The following is a 21676-nucleotide window of genomic DNA, read 5'->3' on the forward strand; positions in this document are numbered from 1 at the left end:
TTTCTAAACCAGGGACACGTCTCCCCTGATCAAAATAACACATAGAATAATAGTCTGAAGAGAAGTAATAAAACAGATGTAATGTCCTTGTTGCGTTGAGTTGTCAAAACACAGTAAAACAATCTGTAACCACATGGAAGAAAAAAGAAGAACCCTTTTGGGATCTTCTAAAATCAGTTTGAAGACAAGAGAGTTGATGAAAAACTTCTGTTGGTTTGTTGCCACTGTCACTGTAACTAATGAGACACAGATCCGTATTTCTACACCACACAATTAAAGCTCTGTTTAGTAAGAAAAGAAAGTGAAGAAGCATGGGGGAGGGGGAAGAGACTTGAGCCACAAACAAATAGAAGAAAAAAAACTCGTAAGGTTTGAAGAAAACAACAAAGCAAGTGTTCTGAAACAGAGGAGTAGTACTCTGGTTTCGGCTACAAAACAAGTTGCAACACAAGACCCTTCAGTTTTGTTTTTCAGAAAGAATAGAGAGAGAGCTGATAGGGACAAATCACTGCTTTCCTTTTCATTTTATTTCCAATTTTCCAGCTAACTTGTTTTTACTTTTAATGTACAAATTTTTTCTAAATGGGTTACATAATAAGAATATTCCATGAACTTTAATCACTTAAAATAACTCACGTTATGCAAAACAAAACTCCATTAATAATAATACAAGGAGAGATGGGTTGAGATGAATCGGCAACAAAATTGAATACTTGAATTGAAGAGTGAGAACCATGTTGTTTGGTGGGGATTACGAATCCCAAATCCCAAAATGTCCCTACAGCCAACACCATATAGAAGCTACACTTTTAGGTCTACAAAAAAAAAAAAACATACGAAGAAATTTTCTTTTTAAAAATAAACAAAAAAAAAAAGAGAAAGAGAGAGAGAGAGAGAGTGAAAAAGAAAGGGAAAGGTAACTTGCGGGGAAGCGTGGAGAGTGGCAGAAAGAGGAGAGAGAGAATTCAGACATTGTTGTTGTTGTGTTTGGGGGGAGGATCTACAGTTCTTCTTATTCACTAGTTTCAAACTGCTTTGTTTTACTTTTTTCGGTTTGATTCTCTGTGTGAATATAGACATTTCATATCTTCACAATTCTCACCCCTTCTCTTTACCTCTTATTAATCTATAATCTTTTCTTTTTCTTTCTTGTTAAATTTTTGTGATACAGTTAAATGGTTACCCCACATATATGATGTATCTAATATACTAATTAAATTAGATTGATCTAAATCTTATTCTTATTATTATTAGATAGATAGCAGCATCATTGCTTGTGTTGTGTACGTAGAGTTGTTTGTACCTTGAGCTTTTAATGACAAGAGCTACCAAAGTCGTCGTACTTTGATAAATAAACTAGTAATATAAAATAATATAAATTAATTAGTTAATTAATGGGATCTGATGATATAGAAAAGCTAATTGATAATCGTGTTAAGCATGATTTGTTTATTTGACTTTAATTTTGTTATGTAGGTCAAAGAAAAGGTCGAACAATGTACACTGTTCCAATCCAATGCGTGATTAAGTCTTCTAGTGTATAGTGTTGAGTTTCTTCTCATGTTACATAATATAGAGACATGATGATCTAAATCGTATCAGATATAGATCTTCAAAAAATGTGTTTTGGGGTAAGCTTTGTCAGAGGAACGTATGATGTTTCCAAGATAAGATAATTACAAATTGGCAAAAATCTGTGAGTAAATATGTGAACCAATGTTCATATAATCTATATATACATAGAGTAGAGGTTCTGCAAATTAATAGATAATCCAGAATTGTAGACACTATTCTCAAAGTCAATATCTTTTTTTTTTTTTTTAAGAAAACAGATAAATAACATGTTACACTTATGGATTTCCTGAGAATATGATTCAAATTGTTAGAAAAATCGAAAATTAGTAAATCACTAGCTTGGGTGATTATAGAGATAGAATATTTGATTGGATTAATAGTGAAATTAATTAAAAGCCAAAATAATTAGTTTTATGTTTTGGTTAAGAAAATGGGTTAAGAAAGGAGAAAGAAGAGGTGAATGATAATGGAGAAAGGGGACAAAACATGTTATGGTAGAGAAGTAATTATCGTGTGACAGGTTGTCCATGGGAAATTCTGCAGAGGCTATGACTAACGATTACTTTTTTGTTTTTCTCAAATTATTTCATTTATTTTGACATTTTTTATTTTATTTTTTTGTGTGTTTTGGTTTCTACATATCTAAATTATTCAATTCCAATGAGGATCATGTTAACTAAAAATTTAGTAAATAAAATATATCAGCGTCCCGTGACTATATAATAAGTCAATCCTTTTACACAAACAATCATTTTATAAGTTGAACCAATGTAAAAAAAAAACACCATTTTAATGTTAGCTATGGTTATTACTAACCAATGTTTAGAGTATCAGTGTATTATAAACTAAAACTTAAACTACATATAATTCTACAAGTTTATTGTGTAAAACTTAAAAACATTTTGTCAACATATGTACGTAGTTATATACACATCAAAATTATATCTTTCATATCCCTTCATATAACATCTATATAAGGAGACTATTAGAAAGTTAAGTAAGAAAAAAAAAGCAAAGAAAACACTGATGTACACATTGGTGAAATATGAGATTTAATAATAGTAAGCTTGAAGAGAAAAACATATCTATGATATAGATGATGACATGGTCCAGGAAATATGGCTTTCTTGAGTCTTGAGTACACTAGCTAGTATTAATCTTGAAGACTTGCAAAGTTGTATTAAACTTGGAAACATATGTATAGTTGTTTATGAGAAAAAGACATGTAATTTTATTATACATATATAAGGGAAAAGCAAGTAAGAAGAAAAAAGAAAAAAGATAAATAGGTAAGGAGAGACATAACACTACATAAACAATAAAGAAAAATCAAGAAGGGGGGGGGGGGGGGTAGAGGTGAAATTATAGGGAAAGAAGAAAAGACATTGAGTGACGAAGAAAGGGTGTTTGGACAAATTAGGGTTTAATCATATAAGATGGGGTTTTGCACTTTGAATTGAAAAATCAAGAAGAGAGAGAGATGTAATGTAAAAAAAAAAAAAGGTAATAATGAAGGAAGAGAAGGGGGGGGGGGAATGGGGTCCATAAATGTGGCAGGGCATGTGGCTGGGCTTCCAACTTGGCCTTGTCGGTTGTTCTCTCTCTCTCTCTCTGCACTGCCCCTTCTCTGCAACCCACACACTCTCCCTCCCTCCCTCTCTCTCTCCTCTTCACTAGAGAAGCCTAATTTTTCATTTCTACCATCCAATTTTCTTATATTTTCATATATATTATTCAGTAGTACATAAAGTAAATTTTTTTTTTTGATAAACCCTAGTACATAAAGTAATTTTCTCGATAATTATCTGATTGGGATCAATTTTGTTAACAGATAAGATCGTTAGAGCAACTTTATTAGTTTAATATTAATTCTTAGTATTAAGGTATTTCTAATCTCATTTTGTTTTAGAATCAAAGTTCTATTTTAGATTTTTGCTCCAATTCTACTCTAAGATAGAGTAAAACATGGTGATTTTAGATAATGATGCTTTTAAGTAAGAGCCAAAGAATTACCTTAAGAAAATCATTGATAATGGTGGTCTAGTCTAAAAGATTAACACTGTACTTTTATTATTAGCAGAAATTACAAGTATTATATAGCCTTATAGGAAAAACAAAATAAGATTACGCACGTACGTAATTATCCGATAACCAAGAGATACTACTATTACTTGCTAGGACTATCCATTGGCACAAATTACAACGCTTTTTATATTAAATGCTATTCCTAAGTGTTTCTTTAACTATTATTATCGGTTGACTAATTTTTTATTTAATTACCCCCATGCTTCAAAGGGAATTAACACTGTTGGGGTGTACATACGGATGCAAGTGCAACCAAGTCTAAAAGCCCATTTCGGGTTTTCCTTTCTTTCTTTTTTTGTGGTTACAAAATACGATGGTTAATGACGTAGTCACTGTGCACAGTCAGAATAATGAGCTCATTCAAAAACAAAAACAAAAAATCCCCGAGAGATAGAAGAATGTCAATAATTGCATCAGTGTCATGCGAGTTTTACACATATTACGATAATTTTTAGAGCTTCAAGTTTCTATTCAATCCATCTAGGCTTAGCCTATAGTACTCTATACTACTATGTGTGTTTTACAATACAACAATATACTATCAAAAAAAGATTCAAACAAAACAATCATCATTTCCTTCCTTCTCAACGAATATGTTTATCTCTATTATGCAATGTTGTTGTTATTCAGAGCTATCTATCAGGGCAACAAACACACATTTACTTCAAATGTTAACTCAATAGTCAATTAATTACTAAAATCCGTTTCAAATATATTGTCACATATTTTATGAAAAATTCAATTATACTTGTTAAAAATAGAGTAATCTTTTTTTTCTCTTTTGTCAATTAATCAGCCAAACACTGCGAAATTAGTATCTACTCCCATTCTATTTTTTTTGTCTGTATGTTTTCTTCCCTTCATTTTACTGATTTTTAATTTTGATATGAAAGGGTCTGTATTATAAATTTCTGCTATAAATTAAAACTATAGGATAAACCTTTTGTAAACACATAGAAATAAGAGAAGTAACTCAAACAAAAATAACTAAATTTTCTGATGCATTATTAAAATTATAAAAAAATGTATGTCAGTTTAATATAAAAAAGGAGCTAAAGTAGATAAATACACACAGCTTAATGGGAAAAAGATGAAGCAAAAATAGATAATTAAAAACACACACAGCTTAATGGAAGAAGAAGTATAAAGTTAATAATAAAGGAGTGGTTAATTAGTATTATAATACTAGTAGTATATAGTATAGTAGGGTATGGAACGAAATTAGTTTAGTGTCATCTCTCTCACACACACACACACACAAATTAAAGGGCTCAGCTCTTATCTCTTTCTCAATGGCCTCACCACAAGCAACCAAATTGTCTCTTATAATCGGATCTCAAAGGTTGGCTTGTTGGGAGCACTGAGACATCAAACATGGTTTCTCCTTCTTCTCTCTTTCACCCTTAACCAAAAAAAAACCCCACCCAATTAGCCCTAGCTTAATAAATCAAATCTCCCTTTTTACAGTTTGTTTAATCCCAAAAGGTTCTCCTCAAACACTTCTCTCTTTCTTTCTCTCTCACCATTAAAACCAATTCACAAGCAAAAAGCTCTGAGCTTTAAATGAGTTTAAGGTCCTCTCCCTCTCTCTACGGTTCCTCCGAAAACAAAAAAAAACAAAAACTGGGTTTTTTCTCGTGTACTTCTTCATATCTTATCTCATCTGTAAGTCTCTGAATCTCACTGTCTTTAATTTTCTTGTCTTTCCTTATTAGTAATCTCATTAATATGTTCTTTTTCAGGCATAAAATTTAACAACCTTCACTGATCATATCATCATCCCACTGGTAAACAAATATATATTGCTTTTTTCTTTTGGTTGATCTCTTTAATTTAGATCCTTCTGAGTTTTTAATTTAAAAAATAAAAAATAAACTCCAAGAAAAAAAAAAGAATGGATATGAGAAGCCATGAAATGATAGAGAGAAGAAGAGATGACAATGGCAACAATGGTGGTGTTATTAGTAACATCATTACTACTAATAATGATGATAATTGCAATGGTAATAACAACAACAACAACAACACTCGTGTCTCTTGCAACTCTCAAACCCTAGATCACCACCAAACCAAGTCTCCTTCTTCTTTTTCCATCTCCGCCGCTGTTCAATCCCCAGTACGGTACCGTGAGTGTCTCAAGAACCACGCGGCGAGCGTCGGCGGGAGTGTACACGACGGATGCGGCGAGTTTATGCCGAGTGGTGAAGAAGGAACTATTGAAGCTCTCAGATGTGCTGCTTGTGATTGTCACCGTAATTTCCACAGGAAAGAGATCGACGGTGTCGGAAGCTCGGATTTAATCGCTCACCACCGTCATCACCACCACCACCATAACCAGTACGGCGGAGGGAGAAGACCGCCGCCGAATATGATGCTTAACCCACTCATGCTCCCCCCGCCGCCGAATTATCAGCCGATTCATCACCACAAGTATGGAATGAGTCCTACCGGGGGAGGAGGAATGGTGACGCCGATGAGCGTTGCTTACGGAGGAGGAGGAGGAGGAGCAGAGTCGTCGAGTGAAGATCTAAATATGTATGGACAGTCCAGCGGAGAGGGAGCAGGAGCGGCGGCGGGGCAAATGGCGTTCTCGATGTCGTCGTCGAAGAAACGGTTCAGGACAAAGTTCACGACGGAGCAGAAGGAGAGGATGATGGAGTTTGCGGAGAAGCTAGGGTGGAGGATGAACAAGCAAGACGAAGAAGAGCTTAAAAGATTCTGTGGTGAGATCGGAGTCAAGAGACAAGTCTTCAAAGTTTGGATGCATAACAACAAGAACAATGCCAAGAAACCACCAACACCTACAACTCTCTAAATCACACTCACACCTCATCATGATTCATCAACTACTTAATTCAGAGTGATTATGTGTAAGAGATTTACTTTAATCTCTTTGTTGCTGTTTTTTTTTGTTTTAAAATGTTTTTCTCTAGGTTTTTGTAGTTTGTACGATCTTTGGATCAATCAATGGATCTTTTGTTTTCTTAGTTTAATGTTTTTAATTAATTTGGATTTGCTTTTTTTGGTGTGTGTGTTTTTTTTATTGTACTTGTTGTAATCAGCTTCTGTTCCTTATAAGTAGTTTATGCTTCTGTCTTCTTTTACATTTAAGCTTTGACAGAACCAATTATGTTGTACTAACTTAGATACCCAAATACAAAATTACAATTAACATTTTTATACAAGAGTCTAACAAAAGAAACAAAAAAAGAAGAATCCGACCTAACCGTACGTCAAATGAAAACACCTAAACGTATAATGCATATAGTCTTCAGCTATGTTTAGCAGATTTGCTTATTATCTATGTCAAGATTTTAAAAATGGTTGTATATATTGTAAAGGTAAATATAACCACGAATTTTAGAAAATAAGAATTATATGATAAACTAGATGCATACGCAAGCGTTATGATCAAAGTTGAACTTTTTTAAATGTTTGATGTGAAATATGTCCAAAATTGTAACCATATGATTTGAGTCTACTGTAGATCTGTCACCTTCCAAATTTGTACCAAAAAGAAAAACATGTGAAAATAAATATTTGAAAGAAAAAGAGAAGAAGATTATCATTTGTTATAAAATTAACAGATGAGGCCAAAATTATAGAACTCACGACCTATGTATCTTCTTCTTCTTTTTTCTGTGTCGTCACGACCTATGTGTCTATGCTACCAAATGTAATAATTGGTTATAAATTATATTTTTCGAGCTTTCTCTTTTGCGCAACCATTTTTATAAAAAATAAAATCTTAATTCTTACAGAATTTATGTTTACTTCCTTTGAGAAAAAAAAAAAGAAAGTGGGCCAAAAGATATTTTATACTTCAAAAGCTGGACATCCGTATGCCACTCTGACCGACGTCGTTTTGTACTTAAGTCGGCCAGCTTGCTGTATATGTTGGGCTGGTTCAACGGTTTAAGGCCTGACTACAATAACAGTCAGCCTAAGAAAGCCCATAAAATAGCCCAGCGTAACATTCTGATAACAACCATATGTTATGGCTGTATTTAGCAGTGAGAAACAAAAAAAACTAATAATGATTTGCTTGATTAAGCCAATTCACAGCTACTTATTGTTTTCTTCTTTCGGCAAGCTTTTTGTATAAATCACTCTTCCCCATTTCCTAAATTAGGCAAAACTATATTCTTGTCGGCTTTATAAAGTTTATTATATTCTCTAGTTGATTATATCAAATACTCCAAGTTTACAAAACACACAGCCAAAGTTTTTAATTTTCTTCAATTAAAATATAACACAAATTAAGACAAATATGACATGTTCTGAACTTCTGATCCAACAAACATAAAATAAAAAGAGAGACAAATACGAAAGCGAATGATGAACACAAACTTAATCAGAAGACATCAAAAATCACATAATCACTATGAATCTTTTTTACTAGGCCTTCTTTACTTCGATACATAAACTCCTATATCTTCACGTTGATGTCAGTCATCAACTTAGATCTTCAAATTCTTCTTCATCACCCTGTACAAGAATTAATACAGCATAAACGAAGGCATGTTTAATTAATAATTCAAGCATGTTGATTAGATTCCATCCAATCATATATAATTAATTATTTAATTAAACAACTTGAAGATATCGTTAACTAGAGGTTTCTAATTACTCGAGTTTTTTGCTATTATAACAACTTGTGTAATATAAATAACACTATGTCAACCACCGACCATGTACAGAAGTAGAATTAACCAATTTATCCATTTATGTACATGTATCCTTATCATGATATAATCTTGTGTGCTTCAAAATATTTTTAAGACAATATAATGTGGCATGTGATGAGGTACAAGAAAGGATTAGATTTCATGTGAATATTTCCCTTTACTGTGTTAATTGGTTTGTTTCAATTACAACATTAGTTTACATTTATATTTAAACAGACAAAAACAAAAACCATGATAAGTAAGTGATTTATAAATACTATAATTTAAAAAGAAAATTTAAAGTTCATAATTAATATATATTTTGGACAAACTAGTCATATCAACATGGAGCAAGCTAAAACCACAGAAATATTATAAACCTTTCGAGAGAATTCCTCAAAATCATCACTAAAATGACTATCAAAATCGTGAGAGAGTTATCAGGCATAGATATTTCGTTATATACCTTGTGTCGAAGTCGCTGGTGCCTCTTGGTTTAGATTCCATGGTCTTGTATTTGGGCAAAGGGACACGACCAGACTCGATGTTGATGAGATCCTCGACGAGAATGTCATAGTGATGCTTCACTTCCTCTACAGATTTCCCTTCGACAGCTTTCGCCACATTGTGCCAACGGTCGGGTGTGTCCTTGTCGTAAATTGCCAAGGCCCTCTCGAACATCTTGTTCTGATGGAACGTCCATGAAGAGGTCGAACTTGTAGAGTTTGACGCCATTTGTTTTCTAACTTGAGAGGGAAAGGAAAAAGATAGAAAAAAGAGAGAGAGAGTAAGTGATGAGAGTTGCTGTAAAATGAAATGCAAGGAAGGGTTCCTTATAAGGAGGAGAAAAAGTGACTTCCTAGATTCTGCAAGTTGGAGATTTTTCTATTATAATTATATTTTGTTTTTTCATTAATTAAGTTTGTATAAAACACGTTTTCTCCATAATAACGGTCAATTGTGTGATTTAGAAAAGGTCAGTCGTAACGCCAAAATAATAATTTCTCATTGTATTTTTGTAAAAATTAAATGTATTTTGTCCGGAATCTCACATGATAAGTGTGATAAAAACGTAAGAGTAATATATAAAAGACAAACAATTTTATCATTGCTAATTGACCAAAGAAATAAAGAAAATGTAAACTTAAAAATATCTCTTTTCAAAATTGGGAAGATTTTTTTTTATTATTTTGTTTTTGTGTTCTATTTTTTGTTTGTTCATGAATGATATTGTTAAAAAGAAGGCACAACTTAAGCATTAGTGATAGTTAGGAGCTATTTTGGGACAATGCACATCTAAGTAAAAATGTTGTGACCGGTTGATCATATCGAGAACCGGTTCACAAGTTGGTAAGTTGAAGAACTTGGGGGTAATGTAGTGATAATAGACAGAAGATTACAACACTGGTGAGCTTGTTTTAGCACGTACGTATACAGTGTTCGATATCTTAAACAATTAAGAGAGTGATTGGTACATTTATCCTAAAAAGTTACTGGAATGAAAAGGGTTTATAGCCTTATATATACCAGAATACATCTTTTAACACCCAAAGCATATAAAAAGATGCTTGAATGAAAGTCTAAGTTATATCCGCAGCATTAACTGATAATGAAACCAATGCAAAAATGCTTGAGACTGAACAGAAAAAAAAAAAAAAGGATTCGAGATGTCATCTTCATTATCTCCGTAACCAAAGTTCGTGGATATTTGTGAAAAAGAAAAGTCATTGTCATTTACCAATTCAAAAATGATAGATAAATATATTCTCCGGGACCTTGAATCTAATGACTTTTCATGTGTGATGTAATTGAAGAGACCCATTTGTAATGACAAGCATTTTTATAAGAACCACCAAAGGTTTGATGCAAAGGGAATAAGGACATAGCCTGCCTAGCTAGAAAAAAATATTACAAAAGAATAAGAACATAAGGGATATTATCGTTTCCTTTTGTGATAAAATTCCTAATATCCAAATCTAATCTATTTTCTGTTGTAAATACTTTATGTCTAATGAAAGCGACGAAAAAGTTTTGTAATTTCATTGGTATTGTTCATTTGATTATAATTGGAGTCGAAGGTCTTTCGAAAGGATAGTGTTGGCTATTTGTAGATTCGAGTCACAGTAAAGAACAATTATATATGTGTATACACACTAATACACAAGCATTAAAAAATGTTATGAAAACGAAATATTGCAAAAGACTTTGGTATATCAGAATCACACTATTTGAATTCTTGGTTTACGAGAACGTAATACATCAGGTGTGTAAAACGCATGAGATGAATTTAGTGGAATAAACACGATGAACTGGATGGACATGATAGCTAGAGAAATAATGTTGTTCTATTCAAAACATAAAGTCTACTGTATATGAGTTTCAACTTTGAACACACACATTTGAAAGATGATCTTCATCCGTCACAAAGTAGACACCTAATATTTGTTATATAAAAACACAAAACAAAGTATTGCACTATTGCTCACATGAAATGTAGATAAAATGCGAAATCTCAAAAACTTTTTAATTAAGGATCTAGTGAACAGTTGCACCATCTTGTTACTTGTAAGCTATAATCTATTCAATTAGATTTTATGATACAACTTTACACGGTCTGATCAAACTTTGGAAACTTCACCTATATCGTTTTAGAGATGCTTATAAACCTTGAAGAAGCTGAAATATATCCTAGTCAGTAGTTACCATCAGTATTTATTTTCAACAAGCCCCAGCTCACTCACTATGGTAAAAGTTAGAACCAGTACACTCTTTTGAATGATGCTCGGATCGGATAGCCCTAGATACTTGGTCGATATTTTTTTCGTCGTTAAAATGTATTCCTATGTTCAGTGTCTTAAAACTGCTGCTTGCCTGCTTGAAGAAGACTCTGTATTTTCTTTTCTTGTTAAATATTTCACTTTTTTTGAAGTTTTCCCTATGTTCTTTGCTTCTTTGTAAGGCTCTCTCTGTTATAACCCAAGGAACCAAAAGCATCCATTGAACACAGAGATTCCAAAGATAACTTCACTGCAGAAAGAAACCGATCACTTTTCTTTACCTACCTGAAAAGTTATCTTTTCTCCACAAAAGCTACACATGCACATACATACAAATAAACACAAACAGAGATGAATGAATCGAATAATTACTCTTTACTATTTACCCCAGTATATATTTTTTTTTTTTTTGATATCTCTCTACAATCATCATGCCTCCTTTCCGTTTTTACATCCCATTCTTCTCCTCCAACTCTCCTTCTCGTCTCTCTTCAGGGACTAGTTCTTCGCCATCACCACCACCTACTCCTTCTCCTTCTACACGACCTCCTTTTCGTCCTGCAGGCATTGCTCAGCCCTCAAAGCCAGAAACAAAGCCTAAGGCGACTCCCTCACTTTCTAGGGTTAGAAGCAACGGTGCGGCCATTGCTGCTGCTTTGTCTGCGTCACCTTCTCGTGGTACAGCCACTCCAACCCGGCTGGCAAAACCGACTACCCAACAACTTGGTTCGCCGTCAAAGAAACTGGAATCTCCGAGGAAGGAGGAGAAAAAGGTAACGATGAAAGAGAAGCCATCGAGAGACACTGAAAATGTAGTTAGCGAGAAAATAAATCCGGTGACAGAGAAACCTCCTATTGCTCGTCCAGAAGAGAATTTAGAGCGAAAAGAAACAGATGCAGTTCAGGAACAGAGGAAGAAGACAGAAGCAGAGAAACAAGCGGTGCAAGAAAAGAAGAAAGCTCTTCCTGAAGGTAGTGGAGAGAAGAAGTCAGCAGCAGATCAGGGACAACAGAAGAGAAAAGAAATCGAGAAACTTGCGGTACAAGAAAGGAAGGAAGTTCTTCATGACGGCGGTAGAGAGAAGTCAGAAGCTGACCAGGGACAACAAAAGAGAAATGAAAAGGAGAAACTTGCGTTACAAGAAACGAAGAGAGCTCTTCAGACTGCTGGTAGAGAAGATACAACGCTAAGCAAATCCACACGACATATGGCAGCAGCATCAGGAGCACCGAGAGATCTACCGGAGAGAGAGACAAAAACGCAAAACAGAACAGAGATTCACACCGATGGCGACCATCAGAAAACCAAAGTCGCATCAACGAGTAATACTGGAAATCCGAGAGTTACAAATGGACAAGGATCATCTTCAATGAGCAAAAAGATCAAAGAAGACATAAAAGATGGAATCAGTAAGCTTACTTGGGGAAAAAGCAACGGCGATGAGAAATCCGTGAACGTCTATACTCTAACTGGCGAAAACAGAGGAGCTACAATGGGAATAAGTTCTGAGAAAGACAAAAAAGACGGTGAGGTTCATATTCGCCGTGGATACAGAAGTAACCCAGACGAGAGCCCTAACACTACAGCCACGGAACCCGAAGGAGGAAGAAACCCTAAAGACTACGACGAAGAAAAAGAAGAAGCAAGGTTCAGGGCATACATAAACGGCAACACTCAAGGGATCAACAATTCGATTATAGTTGAGAGTTCAGTGAGTGAGAATGATCCAGGAGTTCACATGAGTTTGACATTTGAGAAATCTATGAAAGAAATTATAAACCCCCCTGAGAAGAATGTGACGGAGAAGAGACCAGAGACGGAAAAGGTTACGGAGAAGGTGAGGAATGAGCCGAGAGTTAGAAGGAGATGCTTAAGAGGGTTACTTGCGGAGTCAAGTGAGTCTGAACCGGGTAATCCTTTGAAGTCCCGGAGACATGGTTGCCGGTTTACCTGTAAAGACAAAGATATAGAGAACACTTCAAAATAATTAATGTACATGAAATTTATGTAAACGCTTTAATTGCTCCTTGTTAACTATGGTTTAAAAAAGAATAGAAATTGGAATACAATGTAATTAACTCATTATTAGTATCATTGGAAGTCTGGAAGAGTATTTGAACTTGTGTCATCTAGCATTGACTTGCATAAACCAGAGTTTGAGTTAGAAGAAAAGAAATTAGAGACTGGGAAAGCGAAGTCAGAGTTTGAAATGAAGGCTGAGCTCCGCCGTGCTGTTGAAGCCCAAGGTGTACCGTACATATATGCGAGCAACAACTGCTTTGATGGCTATCTTACCTAATCTTGCACATTGTGAAGTGAGATTCACTTCTCCTAGAGATAAAGTCACCATCTATGGGGATTGCAACGCAACACTAAAGGTAAAATATTGAGGCCAAGATCTAATCAAAACCTGCAATTGAGAGATTAGATTGGAATTTTCTGATTTGGTTGAATGAATTGCAGCTATTCTGAACAAAGAAGAAGACATTGCTGCATACACTATGAGAGCCATTAATGACCTCAGAACTCTTAATAAGACTCTCTCTACATCAATCCTCCAAAGAAAATTGTTTCACAAGCGAAATTGTCACATTATGGGAGACAAAACATTGGTAATTTGGAGAAGACTCACTTTTCAGAGAAACAACTTCTCAAGAAAATCCCAGGCGAGAGAGCTAATTTCACCCTCTTTTATACAATGCATTACTTTTCTGGACAATCAAGATCATGTGTTGGCTAATACTTGGAAGTGATGCAGAGTCTCCACATCCACTTGATATACTATTGGCTTTGAATCATGCCATATTTGTGAAGGGAATTTTACAATGGAGCCTTCCTCTGTAGTGGAAGCTTCTCAGCTTTATCCTGATATCAAGTACACAAGCGTCGATGAGTATCTCAGCCAGTTTGTCTGAAAACTTCACCTTGTAGTAAGCAATTACTGTAATCGAGAGATTGACTATAGGTCTGTAATCCCAAACTGAATTAGAAATATACATTATCAAACAGAACATGATTGTTTATTGCATCATTATTGATAGGAGGTTAACCAACTCTTACAAAAAAAAAACAAGAACACACGCATATTCATTATTGGGTGAATAGTCCTAGACAACATTGACTGGAGAAGCATGGATCCACATCAAGCGTTCACCTTAGATTCCCAACCCGCAACAACAAACTCATTCTTAGCCTTGGTTTTTTCGAATGACTCTCTAGCAAACAAAGCATTGGCGTAGTTACGAACATTAGTCAAGCTCTCAGGGACAGACCATTTCTTGTAATGACCAAGAGCAACCTCAAGATGGTAAAGCTTAGGTGCTAAACTCAGATCCACAGCAGTAACTTTCTCTCCGGCTACAAAAGGACCAGAATGTGTCTTCAAGTGATTATCCAAGGCTTCTAACTCATCGACCAAGGCCTTCTCGGATCCGTCATTGGCATCTTTGCTCTTCAAGAAAGTCACAAAAGCACCAAAGATTTTGGATCCCACAGAGGCAAATTCAGGAGGAGTCTTGAGAGAAGGCTCAGGAAATTTCTCCTCAAGAAGTCCAACGATAACGTCAGAATCAGCCACCCATTTGCCGTCAAGCTTCATCAGCGGAACTTTCCCCTCTGGGCTAATGTCTAAGAACCTATAAGCAAACAAAGTCATAAGATTTATCAAAGCCCACAAATTTACAGAGGATACAGAATCTAAAAGTGCCCCAAAATCAATAAAAATCTAAACTTTCATCAACTTTATTATGATTTCGATTTTGGGGTTACTACAGTAGTACTCAAAATCACAGAACATTACATACCACTGGGGTTTTTCGGAGACGTTAATCAGATGGATCTTGTAGGGAAGCTCCTTCTCCTCGAGGGTCAGAAGAACACGTTGGCTAAACGGGCCTGAAACCAAAAAAAAAGAACAAAATTCGAGAATTCATCGAATAAATCACAAACAATTCACATACAGAAGAAAAACCCTAATTAGTGAAATCAAAGCTTGATCGATCATACAGTCTCCGAGAACATCAGGAGCCCCGACGGCAACCTTGACGCAGATATCGAGAGCCATCGATCTTTCGATTTTCGCAATTGAGTCGGAGAATAAGATTCTCTTTTGAAAGCAAAAATGAAATATGGAAAGTATCTTTCAAAATTTAAGGAATCTTTGGTTTGGTTTGGTTTGAATACCATATTGTAGGTTCGTTCATGGGAAAATTTGTGACGTCACTGATGAAGTGGCTGTTACGTTCAGTGTTTTCCAATATATTCGAAGTTTGACCCCAAAAAAAGCTAATGATGTTGGAATGTATTTGTCAGTGAATTTGATCAATATTGTGTCCAGATTCCATATGCAAATTGATATTACCATAAACACTAATCTAATTTGTCGTTTGTTTTTTTTACTTTTGCCTTTTTGGTTTAAAGATTTAGTTTTGCTTAGTGTGGTTTACATCAACCACATTATATAGTTTTTGACCAATTAATGAGAATTAATCTTACATCTCACTATGTTCTTTAAAACCCTTCTAATGGAGGGTTAAGAGCGTGGGTCAGTTGATGATGAGAATAGTATTAATTTTATTTAAGAAAATTGTAATTTTATTAAGCTTCCGGTTAACAACAATTTTTCTGTTTTAATTAATGTTTCTTTTGGGTTTAATGAGGGATACATCATACATGAGAGTTTTGATGTGGAGGCACTAACAAGAGAAATAATTAAATATAAATCGTAGAATAGAAGTAAGGTTCGGTAAGGCTATTATCGTAAATCAGTCAATCACTGGTCTGGTCCATAAATTGGCCTGTCAAAGCCATTCATTCACTCACATTCCAAATCATTCTCCTACCACTCAAAACCAAACACCTTTTGAAACTAAAAAACATGGCGTCTGAGAAAAGCAAGATTCTAGTGATCGGAGGAACTGGTTACATTGGAAAATTCATAGTAGAAGCTAGCGTTAAAGCCGGCCACACCACATTCGCTCTCGTTAGAGAAGCAACTCTCTCCGATCCCGTCAAAGGCAAAACCGTCCAGAGTTTCAAAGACATCGGCGTCACTATACTACATGTATTCTTCATTTCTAGTAATCTGTACTAACATACGTTCGTTTCATTACTATAACTTTTACTTATTTTGACTTGGTCAGGGAGATCTGAATGACCATGAGAGTTTAGTGAAGGCCATTAAACAGGTCGATGTGGTCATATCAACCGTAGGGAGCATGCAAATCTTGGATCAAACCAATATCATTTCCGCCATTAAAGAAGCCGGTAACGTCAAGGTCGGTGTGTATAAATATATATATTCTAGATTAGTCTATATATTGGCTCATTTGTGATATAGTGTTGTCGCTCATATTGGATATGTTATTTGTAGAGATTCTTGCCGTCTGAGTTTGGGGTGGATGTCGACAGGACAAACGCGGTTGAGCCCGCAAAGTCAGCCTTTGCAGGGAAAATACAGATCAGGAGAGCGGTCGAAGCGGAAGGAATACCATACACTTACGCTGTGACCGGTTGCTTTGCCGGTTACTACCTACCGACATTGGTTCAGTTCGAGCCTGGTCTCACTTCTCCTCCTAGAGACAAAGTCACCATTTTAGGCGATGGAAATGCCAAAGGTTGGCTTTTCAGAATTTAAAAAATATTATAATGTGCTTTGTATTTTATACATGAATTTAATTATATGGTCTTACTTGGCAGCTGTGATTAACAAGGAGGAAGATATTGCTGCTTACACGATTAAGGCGGTGGATGATCCGAGGACTTTGAACAGAATCCTTTACGCTAATCCTCTTGACAACACTTTATCGATGAACGAAATGGTCACCTTGTGGGAGAAAAAGATAGGCAAGTCTCTCGAGAAGACTCACATCCCAGAGGAACAAATCCTTAAAAGCATCAAAGGTTTTATATAATCAAGAAATTTTTAGATTCTTTAATTAATTACAGCCTTTTCTAATTAGCTTAACAAAAAGTTTTTATCTTATTTTTTATTTTGTTGTGGTTTTGGCAGAGTCTCCGGTTCCCATCAATGTTCTTCTGTCGATAAACCACGCAGTTTTTGTGAACGGAGATCAGACCAATTTCACCATAGAGCCTTCGTTTGGTGTGGAAGCCTCTGAGCTTTACCCTGATGTCAAGTACACGAGTATCGATGAGTATCTCAGCTATTTTGCTTGAGGAACTTGATAAAACACTTCATTACCACCACGACGTATTTCATGTTTGTATCACTAAAAATTATCCTTGTTATGCGTGTGTGTGTGTGACTCGTCATGCACAGTGATTATTTACCTCTATTTCCGATATTTTGATGGTTATGAATTATATAAGTAATACATATTTCAAATGCTAAACTAAGTAGGTATACGTGCTAGTCATTATTATGCACAATGTTATGAAATATACAATTTGTTTATTGCATAGTGATTAGTACGTGTAAAGGTTTAAGAATATATTCTTCATAAGAATTATTATCTATAGCATGCGGATCAATACGTGTATGTATACCATTAAGAATTTAAGTTCTAATTTATTCAGATAAGTTTTAATGTATCAATCAGAAACAAATATAAATAATGAACTTAAACAAATAAAAATTAAATATTAATAAATGACCTATCGATTTATGAGAGAATTTGCGAAGGTTTTGTAATGGCGTGAGTCACAAATGTTACCAAATTTAAAAACCTTTAATTAGGGAATAGGATTTGAATTTTATAAGCGAAGGTAGGTAAATAATAAGATTTAAGTTTTTAAAGTAGAGCTCGACATAAACAAGTTAATAGATAATTAAATATTTTTAGACTCAATTGTCGACAAGGCAAAAAGAAAATATCTTATAAGTAAAGCAAGGTTAGGTATTATCGTACATCAATCAACCATAAATTGATGTTCCTCCGCTTACATCGTTCTCGTAGCAACTAAAACAGAGAAGACACTCATTATCTCGTACGGTCTCAAACTTAAACATGGCGTTAGAGAAAAGCAAGATCCTGGTGATCGGAGGGACTGGTCACATCGGCAAACTCATTATAGAAGCGAGCGTGAAAGCACGGCACTCCACCTTGGCTCTCGTTAGAGAAGCCTCTCTCTCCGATCCCGTCAAAGGCAAAATCGTCCAGAATTATAAAGATCTCGGCGTCGCAATACTACACGTACGCTTGACAATCCTTCCTTTGATATCTTTGATAAAAGATTTTCAAGAACCGTAACCTGGTTATGTATATAAACTTGGTCAGGGGGATTTGAACGATCACGAGAGCTTAGTGAAGGCCATTAAACAGGCCGATGTGGTTATATCAACCGTCGGGAGCATGCAAATCTTGGATCAAATCAAGATTATTTCAGCCATTAAAGAAGCCGGTAACGTCAAGGTCAGATTTCTCCATTAGATCGAATTTGTAAATATCATGTACTGGATTTCTTGTTTTACAGAGCTTTAATAGGATGGACTATGTCATGTGAATATATAAATTAAAAGTCGATCGACTAGTCTAGTGATTTGTGATAGTGTTGTCGGTCGGTCACCACCTCATTCAAACCAGCATAATGCATTTTGTTGAAAAAAAGTTCATCCAAATAGTCTTTATATTGGATTGACGTTATTTTCAGAGATTCTTGCCGTCTGAGTTTGGGATGGACGTAGGGAGGTCGAGTAAGGTTGAGCCAGCGAAGTCGGCTTTTGCGAGGAAACTAGAGACCAGGAGAGCCGTTGAAGCGGGAGGAATACCATACACTTACATTGTTACCAATTACTTGTCCGGTTACTACTTGCCCACATTGGTACAATTCGAGCCTGGTCTCTCTTCTCCTCCTAGAGACAAAGTCACAATATTTGGCGATGGAAATACCAAAGGTTAGTTTCATATCCAAACACTAATGTGTTTTTTATACAGTAGTTCAAAATGAATCTAACACGGTCGAATATTTCGCAGCTGTGTTCAACAAGGAGGAAGATATTGCTGCTTATACGATCAAAGCCGTGGATGATCAGAGGACTCTGAATAAAACTCTCTACATTAACCCTCCTAACAACACTTTGTCCATGAACGAGATAGTCACCTTGTGGGAGAAAAAGATTGGCAAGTCTCTTGAGAAGACTTACTTGTCAGAGGAACAAATCTTTAAGAGCATCCAAGGTTTGAAATATCATCAAATCATGATGTTTTTAGATTCTTTAGCACTGCCTTCTGCATTAGCTAAATAAAAAGTTCTTTTTTTTTTTGTTTCTTTGGCAGAGTCTCCGGTTCCCATCAAAAATCTTTTGGCCATAAACCACTCTGTGTTTGTGAAGGGAGATCAGACCAATTTCACTATAGAGCCTTCTTTCGGTTATGAAGCCTCTGAGCTTTACCCTGATGTCAAATACACTACTATTGATGAGTATCTCAGTTATTTTGTTTGAGGTACTTGATCATAAATCACCTTGTGTACCACCATGACAATAGTTTCATGTTTGTATCAATAAAAATGATTCTTGTGATATCTCACAGTGCTTTACCTCTGTTTTGATCTTTCAATGGAAAATGAATTAATATTCTTATTCATTATTTTTCAACCCAATGGAGCTCTTGAGTACCACCATAGTGCATCCATGAGTAAGCCACAATAATATTATCTCACAAATTCACATATCTTTGTATGCATATTTGTATATAATTGTTTTCATATATTATCGTTTGTGCTAGAATTCATGTAATTTGTATTTTACGAACAGAACATGGGAGTCAAAAACTGTTCACCACATGGGATGTCGAGTGAGGATAATATTTGTTCGTAAATCAACTCACCAAATATTGTCCATAAAGAATTGCCCTGTCAACGCCATTCATTCCTTCACTCAGATTCCACACATCATCACTATTCAAGTAGCATTCATTCATTAGTCATTACCACATTCGAAACATGGCGTCGGAGAAAAGCAAGATTCTGGTGATTGGAGGGACTGGTTACATGGGAGGATTCATTGTTGAAGCTAGCGCTAAATCCCGTAACCCAACGTTTGTTCTTGTCCGAGAAGCGTCTCTTTCAGATCCCGTCAAGTGGAAAACCATCCAGAGTTTTAAAGATCTCGGTGTCACAATACTACACGTATGCATGAACTATCATTTTCTAACATGTATACAAATTTATAACCATAACCTTAGCTATGTAACTTGTCAGGGAGATTTGAATGATCATGAGAGCTTAGTAAAGGCCATCAAACAGGTCGATGTGGTGATATCAACCGTTGGAAGCATGCAAATGTTGGATCAAACCAAGATAATTTCCGCCATTAAAGAAACCGGTAACGTTAAGGTCAGAATTTGATTCATCATCAAACTCGTTACCAGTGACAATTGTAGATAGTAGTCTCTTACTAGATACGTAGCTGATGTTTTCCAGAGATTCTTGCCGGCTGAGTTTGGGGTAGACGTGAAGAGAACCAGTGCCGTTGAGCCGGCAAAGTCATTTTTTGCAAGGAAGGTACAGATAAGGAAAGCCATAGAAGCTAAAGGAATACCATACACCTACGTTGTTAGCAATTGCTCTGCCGGGTTTTACTTGCGTACATTAGTTCAGTTCGAGTCTAGTCTCATTTCTCATACTAGAGACAAGGTTATCATCTTTGGCCACGAAAATGTTCCTCCTAGAGACAAAGTCACCATTTTAGGCGATGGAAGTGCCAAAGGTTGAGAATTTTATAATGTAATATAAAGTATAGTATAATAACAAAAAATTTAATATGACAAGTTATAGATTGTTTTTACAGTTGTAATCAACAAAGAGGAAGATATTGCTGCTTACACAATCAGGACAGTGGATGATCCAAGGACTCTCAACAAAACCCTCTACATAAGACCTCCTAAGAACACTTTATCGATGAACGAAATGGTCACGTTGTGGGAGAAAAAGATCGGCAAGTCTCTTGAGAAGACTCACATCTCAGAAGATCAAATCCTTAAAAGCATCCAAGGTAATAAATCAAAATCTGACCATTTATCACCAAGAGAGGTTTTTTTCATTGCTAACAAAAAAAGAATTTTATCTTCTTTTTGCGTAATCTCCAGTTCCGATGGATGTTTTTAAGTCGATAAACCACGCGGTGTTTGTCAGAGGAGATCAAACCAATTTCACCATAGAGCCTTCGTTTGGTGTGGAAGCCTCTGAGCTTTACCCTGATGTCAAGTACACGAGTATTGATGAGTATCTCAGCCAATTCACTTGAGATGTACAATTTCATAAAAGCACACATTCGCCAATACAATGACGTCAGTTACATGTCTGTTACAATAATAAGGATTCTCGTATATATATAGAAGTAACGTGTGTGTACTGTGGCTACTCAAGCAAAATGATAGTATATCTCCGTATCTTGTGTCATTTAAAGCTTAAGGTACATCTGCGAGCTAGTCTGAGATCCCCAAATCGTTTCCAAACCCCACTGGGAAAATTCTCAGTGACCACCATAGGATCAAGACTGATGCACCTGAAGCTTCTTGTCGAACGAAGGGACATCATCCGAAAGAGGCTATGGCTACCTGGTTGATCTTCAAAATGCATAAGAGTATATACGGTATAACTAAGATTTT

General features: G+C 35.5%; 7 protein-coding genes and 1 pseudogene across 7 annotated transcripts; 6 read left to right on the top strand and 2 right to left on the bottom strand.

Annotated features, from left to right (window-relative positions):
• Positions 1–4912: 4912 nt before the first annotated feature.
• Positions 4913–6764, top strand: LOC17894614 (zinc-finger homeodomain protein 5). Its single transcript, XM_006302538.2, has 2 exons — positions 4913–5325; positions 5403–6764. Exon 2 carries the CDS (start codon positions 5555–5557, stop codon positions 6473–6475), a length of 921 nt encoding a protein of 306 aa, XP_006302600.1. The 5' UTR covers positions 4913–5325; positions 5403–5554; the 3' UTR covers positions 6476–6764.
• Positions 6765–7863: 1099 nt separating this feature from the next.
• Positions 7864–9127, bottom strand: LOC17894472 (protein RADIALIS-like 6). The gene is made up of 2 exons (XM_006302942.2): positions 8794–9127; positions 7864–8148 (listed from the first exon to the last, which is right to left on the bottom strand). Exons 1-2 carry the CDS (start codon positions 9060–9062, stop codon positions 8121–8123), a joined length of 297 nt encoding a protein of 98 aa, XP_006303004.2. The 5' UTR covers positions 9063–9127; the 3' UTR covers positions 7864–8120.
• A 2408-nt stretch (positions 9128–11535) lies between these two features.
• LOC17894742 (cylicin-2) lies at positions 11536–13111 on the top strand. The gene has a single exon (XM_006302083.2). It carries the CDS (start codon positions 11536–11538, stop codon positions 13090–13092), a length of 1557 nt encoding a protein of 518 aa, XP_006302145.1. The 3' UTR covers positions 13093–13111.
• LOC111832182 lies at positions 13102–14020 on the top strand (annotated as a pseudogene).
• Positions 14021–14067: 47 nt separating this feature from the next.
• LOC17895904 (glutathione S-transferase DHAR2) lies at positions 14068–15227 on the bottom strand. The gene is made up of 3 exons (XM_006302758.2): positions 15111–15227; positions 14909–14999; positions 14068–14740 (listed from the first exon to the last, which is right to left on the bottom strand). The coding sequence occupies exons 1-3, from the start codon at positions 15166–15168 to the stop codon at positions 14248–14250; spliced, it is 642 nt and encodes a 213-aa protein (XP_006302820.1). The 5' UTR covers positions 15169–15227; the 3' UTR covers positions 14068–14247.
• Positions 15228–15937: 710 nt separating this feature from the next.
• LOC17895470 (isoflavone reductase homolog P3) lies at positions 15938–17520 on the top strand. Its single transcript, XM_006300475.2, has 5 exons — positions 15938–16167; positions 16247–16381; positions 16477–16720; positions 16803–17006; positions 17116–17520. The coding sequence occupies exons 1-5, from the start codon at positions 15982–15984 to the stop codon at positions 17280–17282; spliced, it is 936 nt and encodes a 311-aa protein (XP_006300537.2). The 5' UTR covers positions 15938–15981; the 3' UTR covers positions 17283–17520.
• A 484-nt stretch (positions 17521–18004) lies between these two features.
• Positions 18005–19589, top strand: LOC17894815 (isoflavone reductase homolog P3). Its single transcript, XM_006301390.2, has 5 exons — positions 18005–18259; positions 18344–18478; positions 18717–18960; positions 19040–19243; positions 19343–19589. Exons 1-5 carry the CDS (start codon positions 18074–18076, stop codon positions 19507–19509), a joined length of 936 nt encoding a protein of 311 aa, XP_006301452.2. The 5' UTR covers positions 18005–18073; the 3' UTR covers positions 19510–19589.
• Positions 19590–19924: 335 nt separating this feature from the next.
• Positions 19925–21457, top strand: LOC111832016 (isoflavone reductase homolog P3-like). Its single transcript, XM_023788091.1, has 5 exons — positions 19925–20195; positions 20268–20402; positions 20490–20775; positions 20857–21060; positions 21155–21457. Exons 1-5 carry the CDS (start codon positions 20010–20012, stop codon positions 21310–21312), a joined length of 969 nt encoding a protein of 322 aa, XP_023643859.1. The 5' UTR covers positions 19925–20009; the 3' UTR covers positions 21313–21457.
• The last annotated feature ends 219 nt before the right edge of the window (positions 21458–21676 follow it).

The sequence above is a fragment of the Capsella rubella genome, unplaced genomic scaffold (genome assembly GCF_000375325.1).
Source record: "Capsella rubella cultivar Monte Gargano unplaced genomic scaffold, Caprub1_0 scaffold_2, whole genome shotgun sequence".
Classification (NCBI taxonomy): domain Eukaryota; kingdom Viridiplantae; phylum Streptophyta; class Magnoliopsida; order Brassicales; family Brassicaceae; genus Capsella; species Capsella rubella.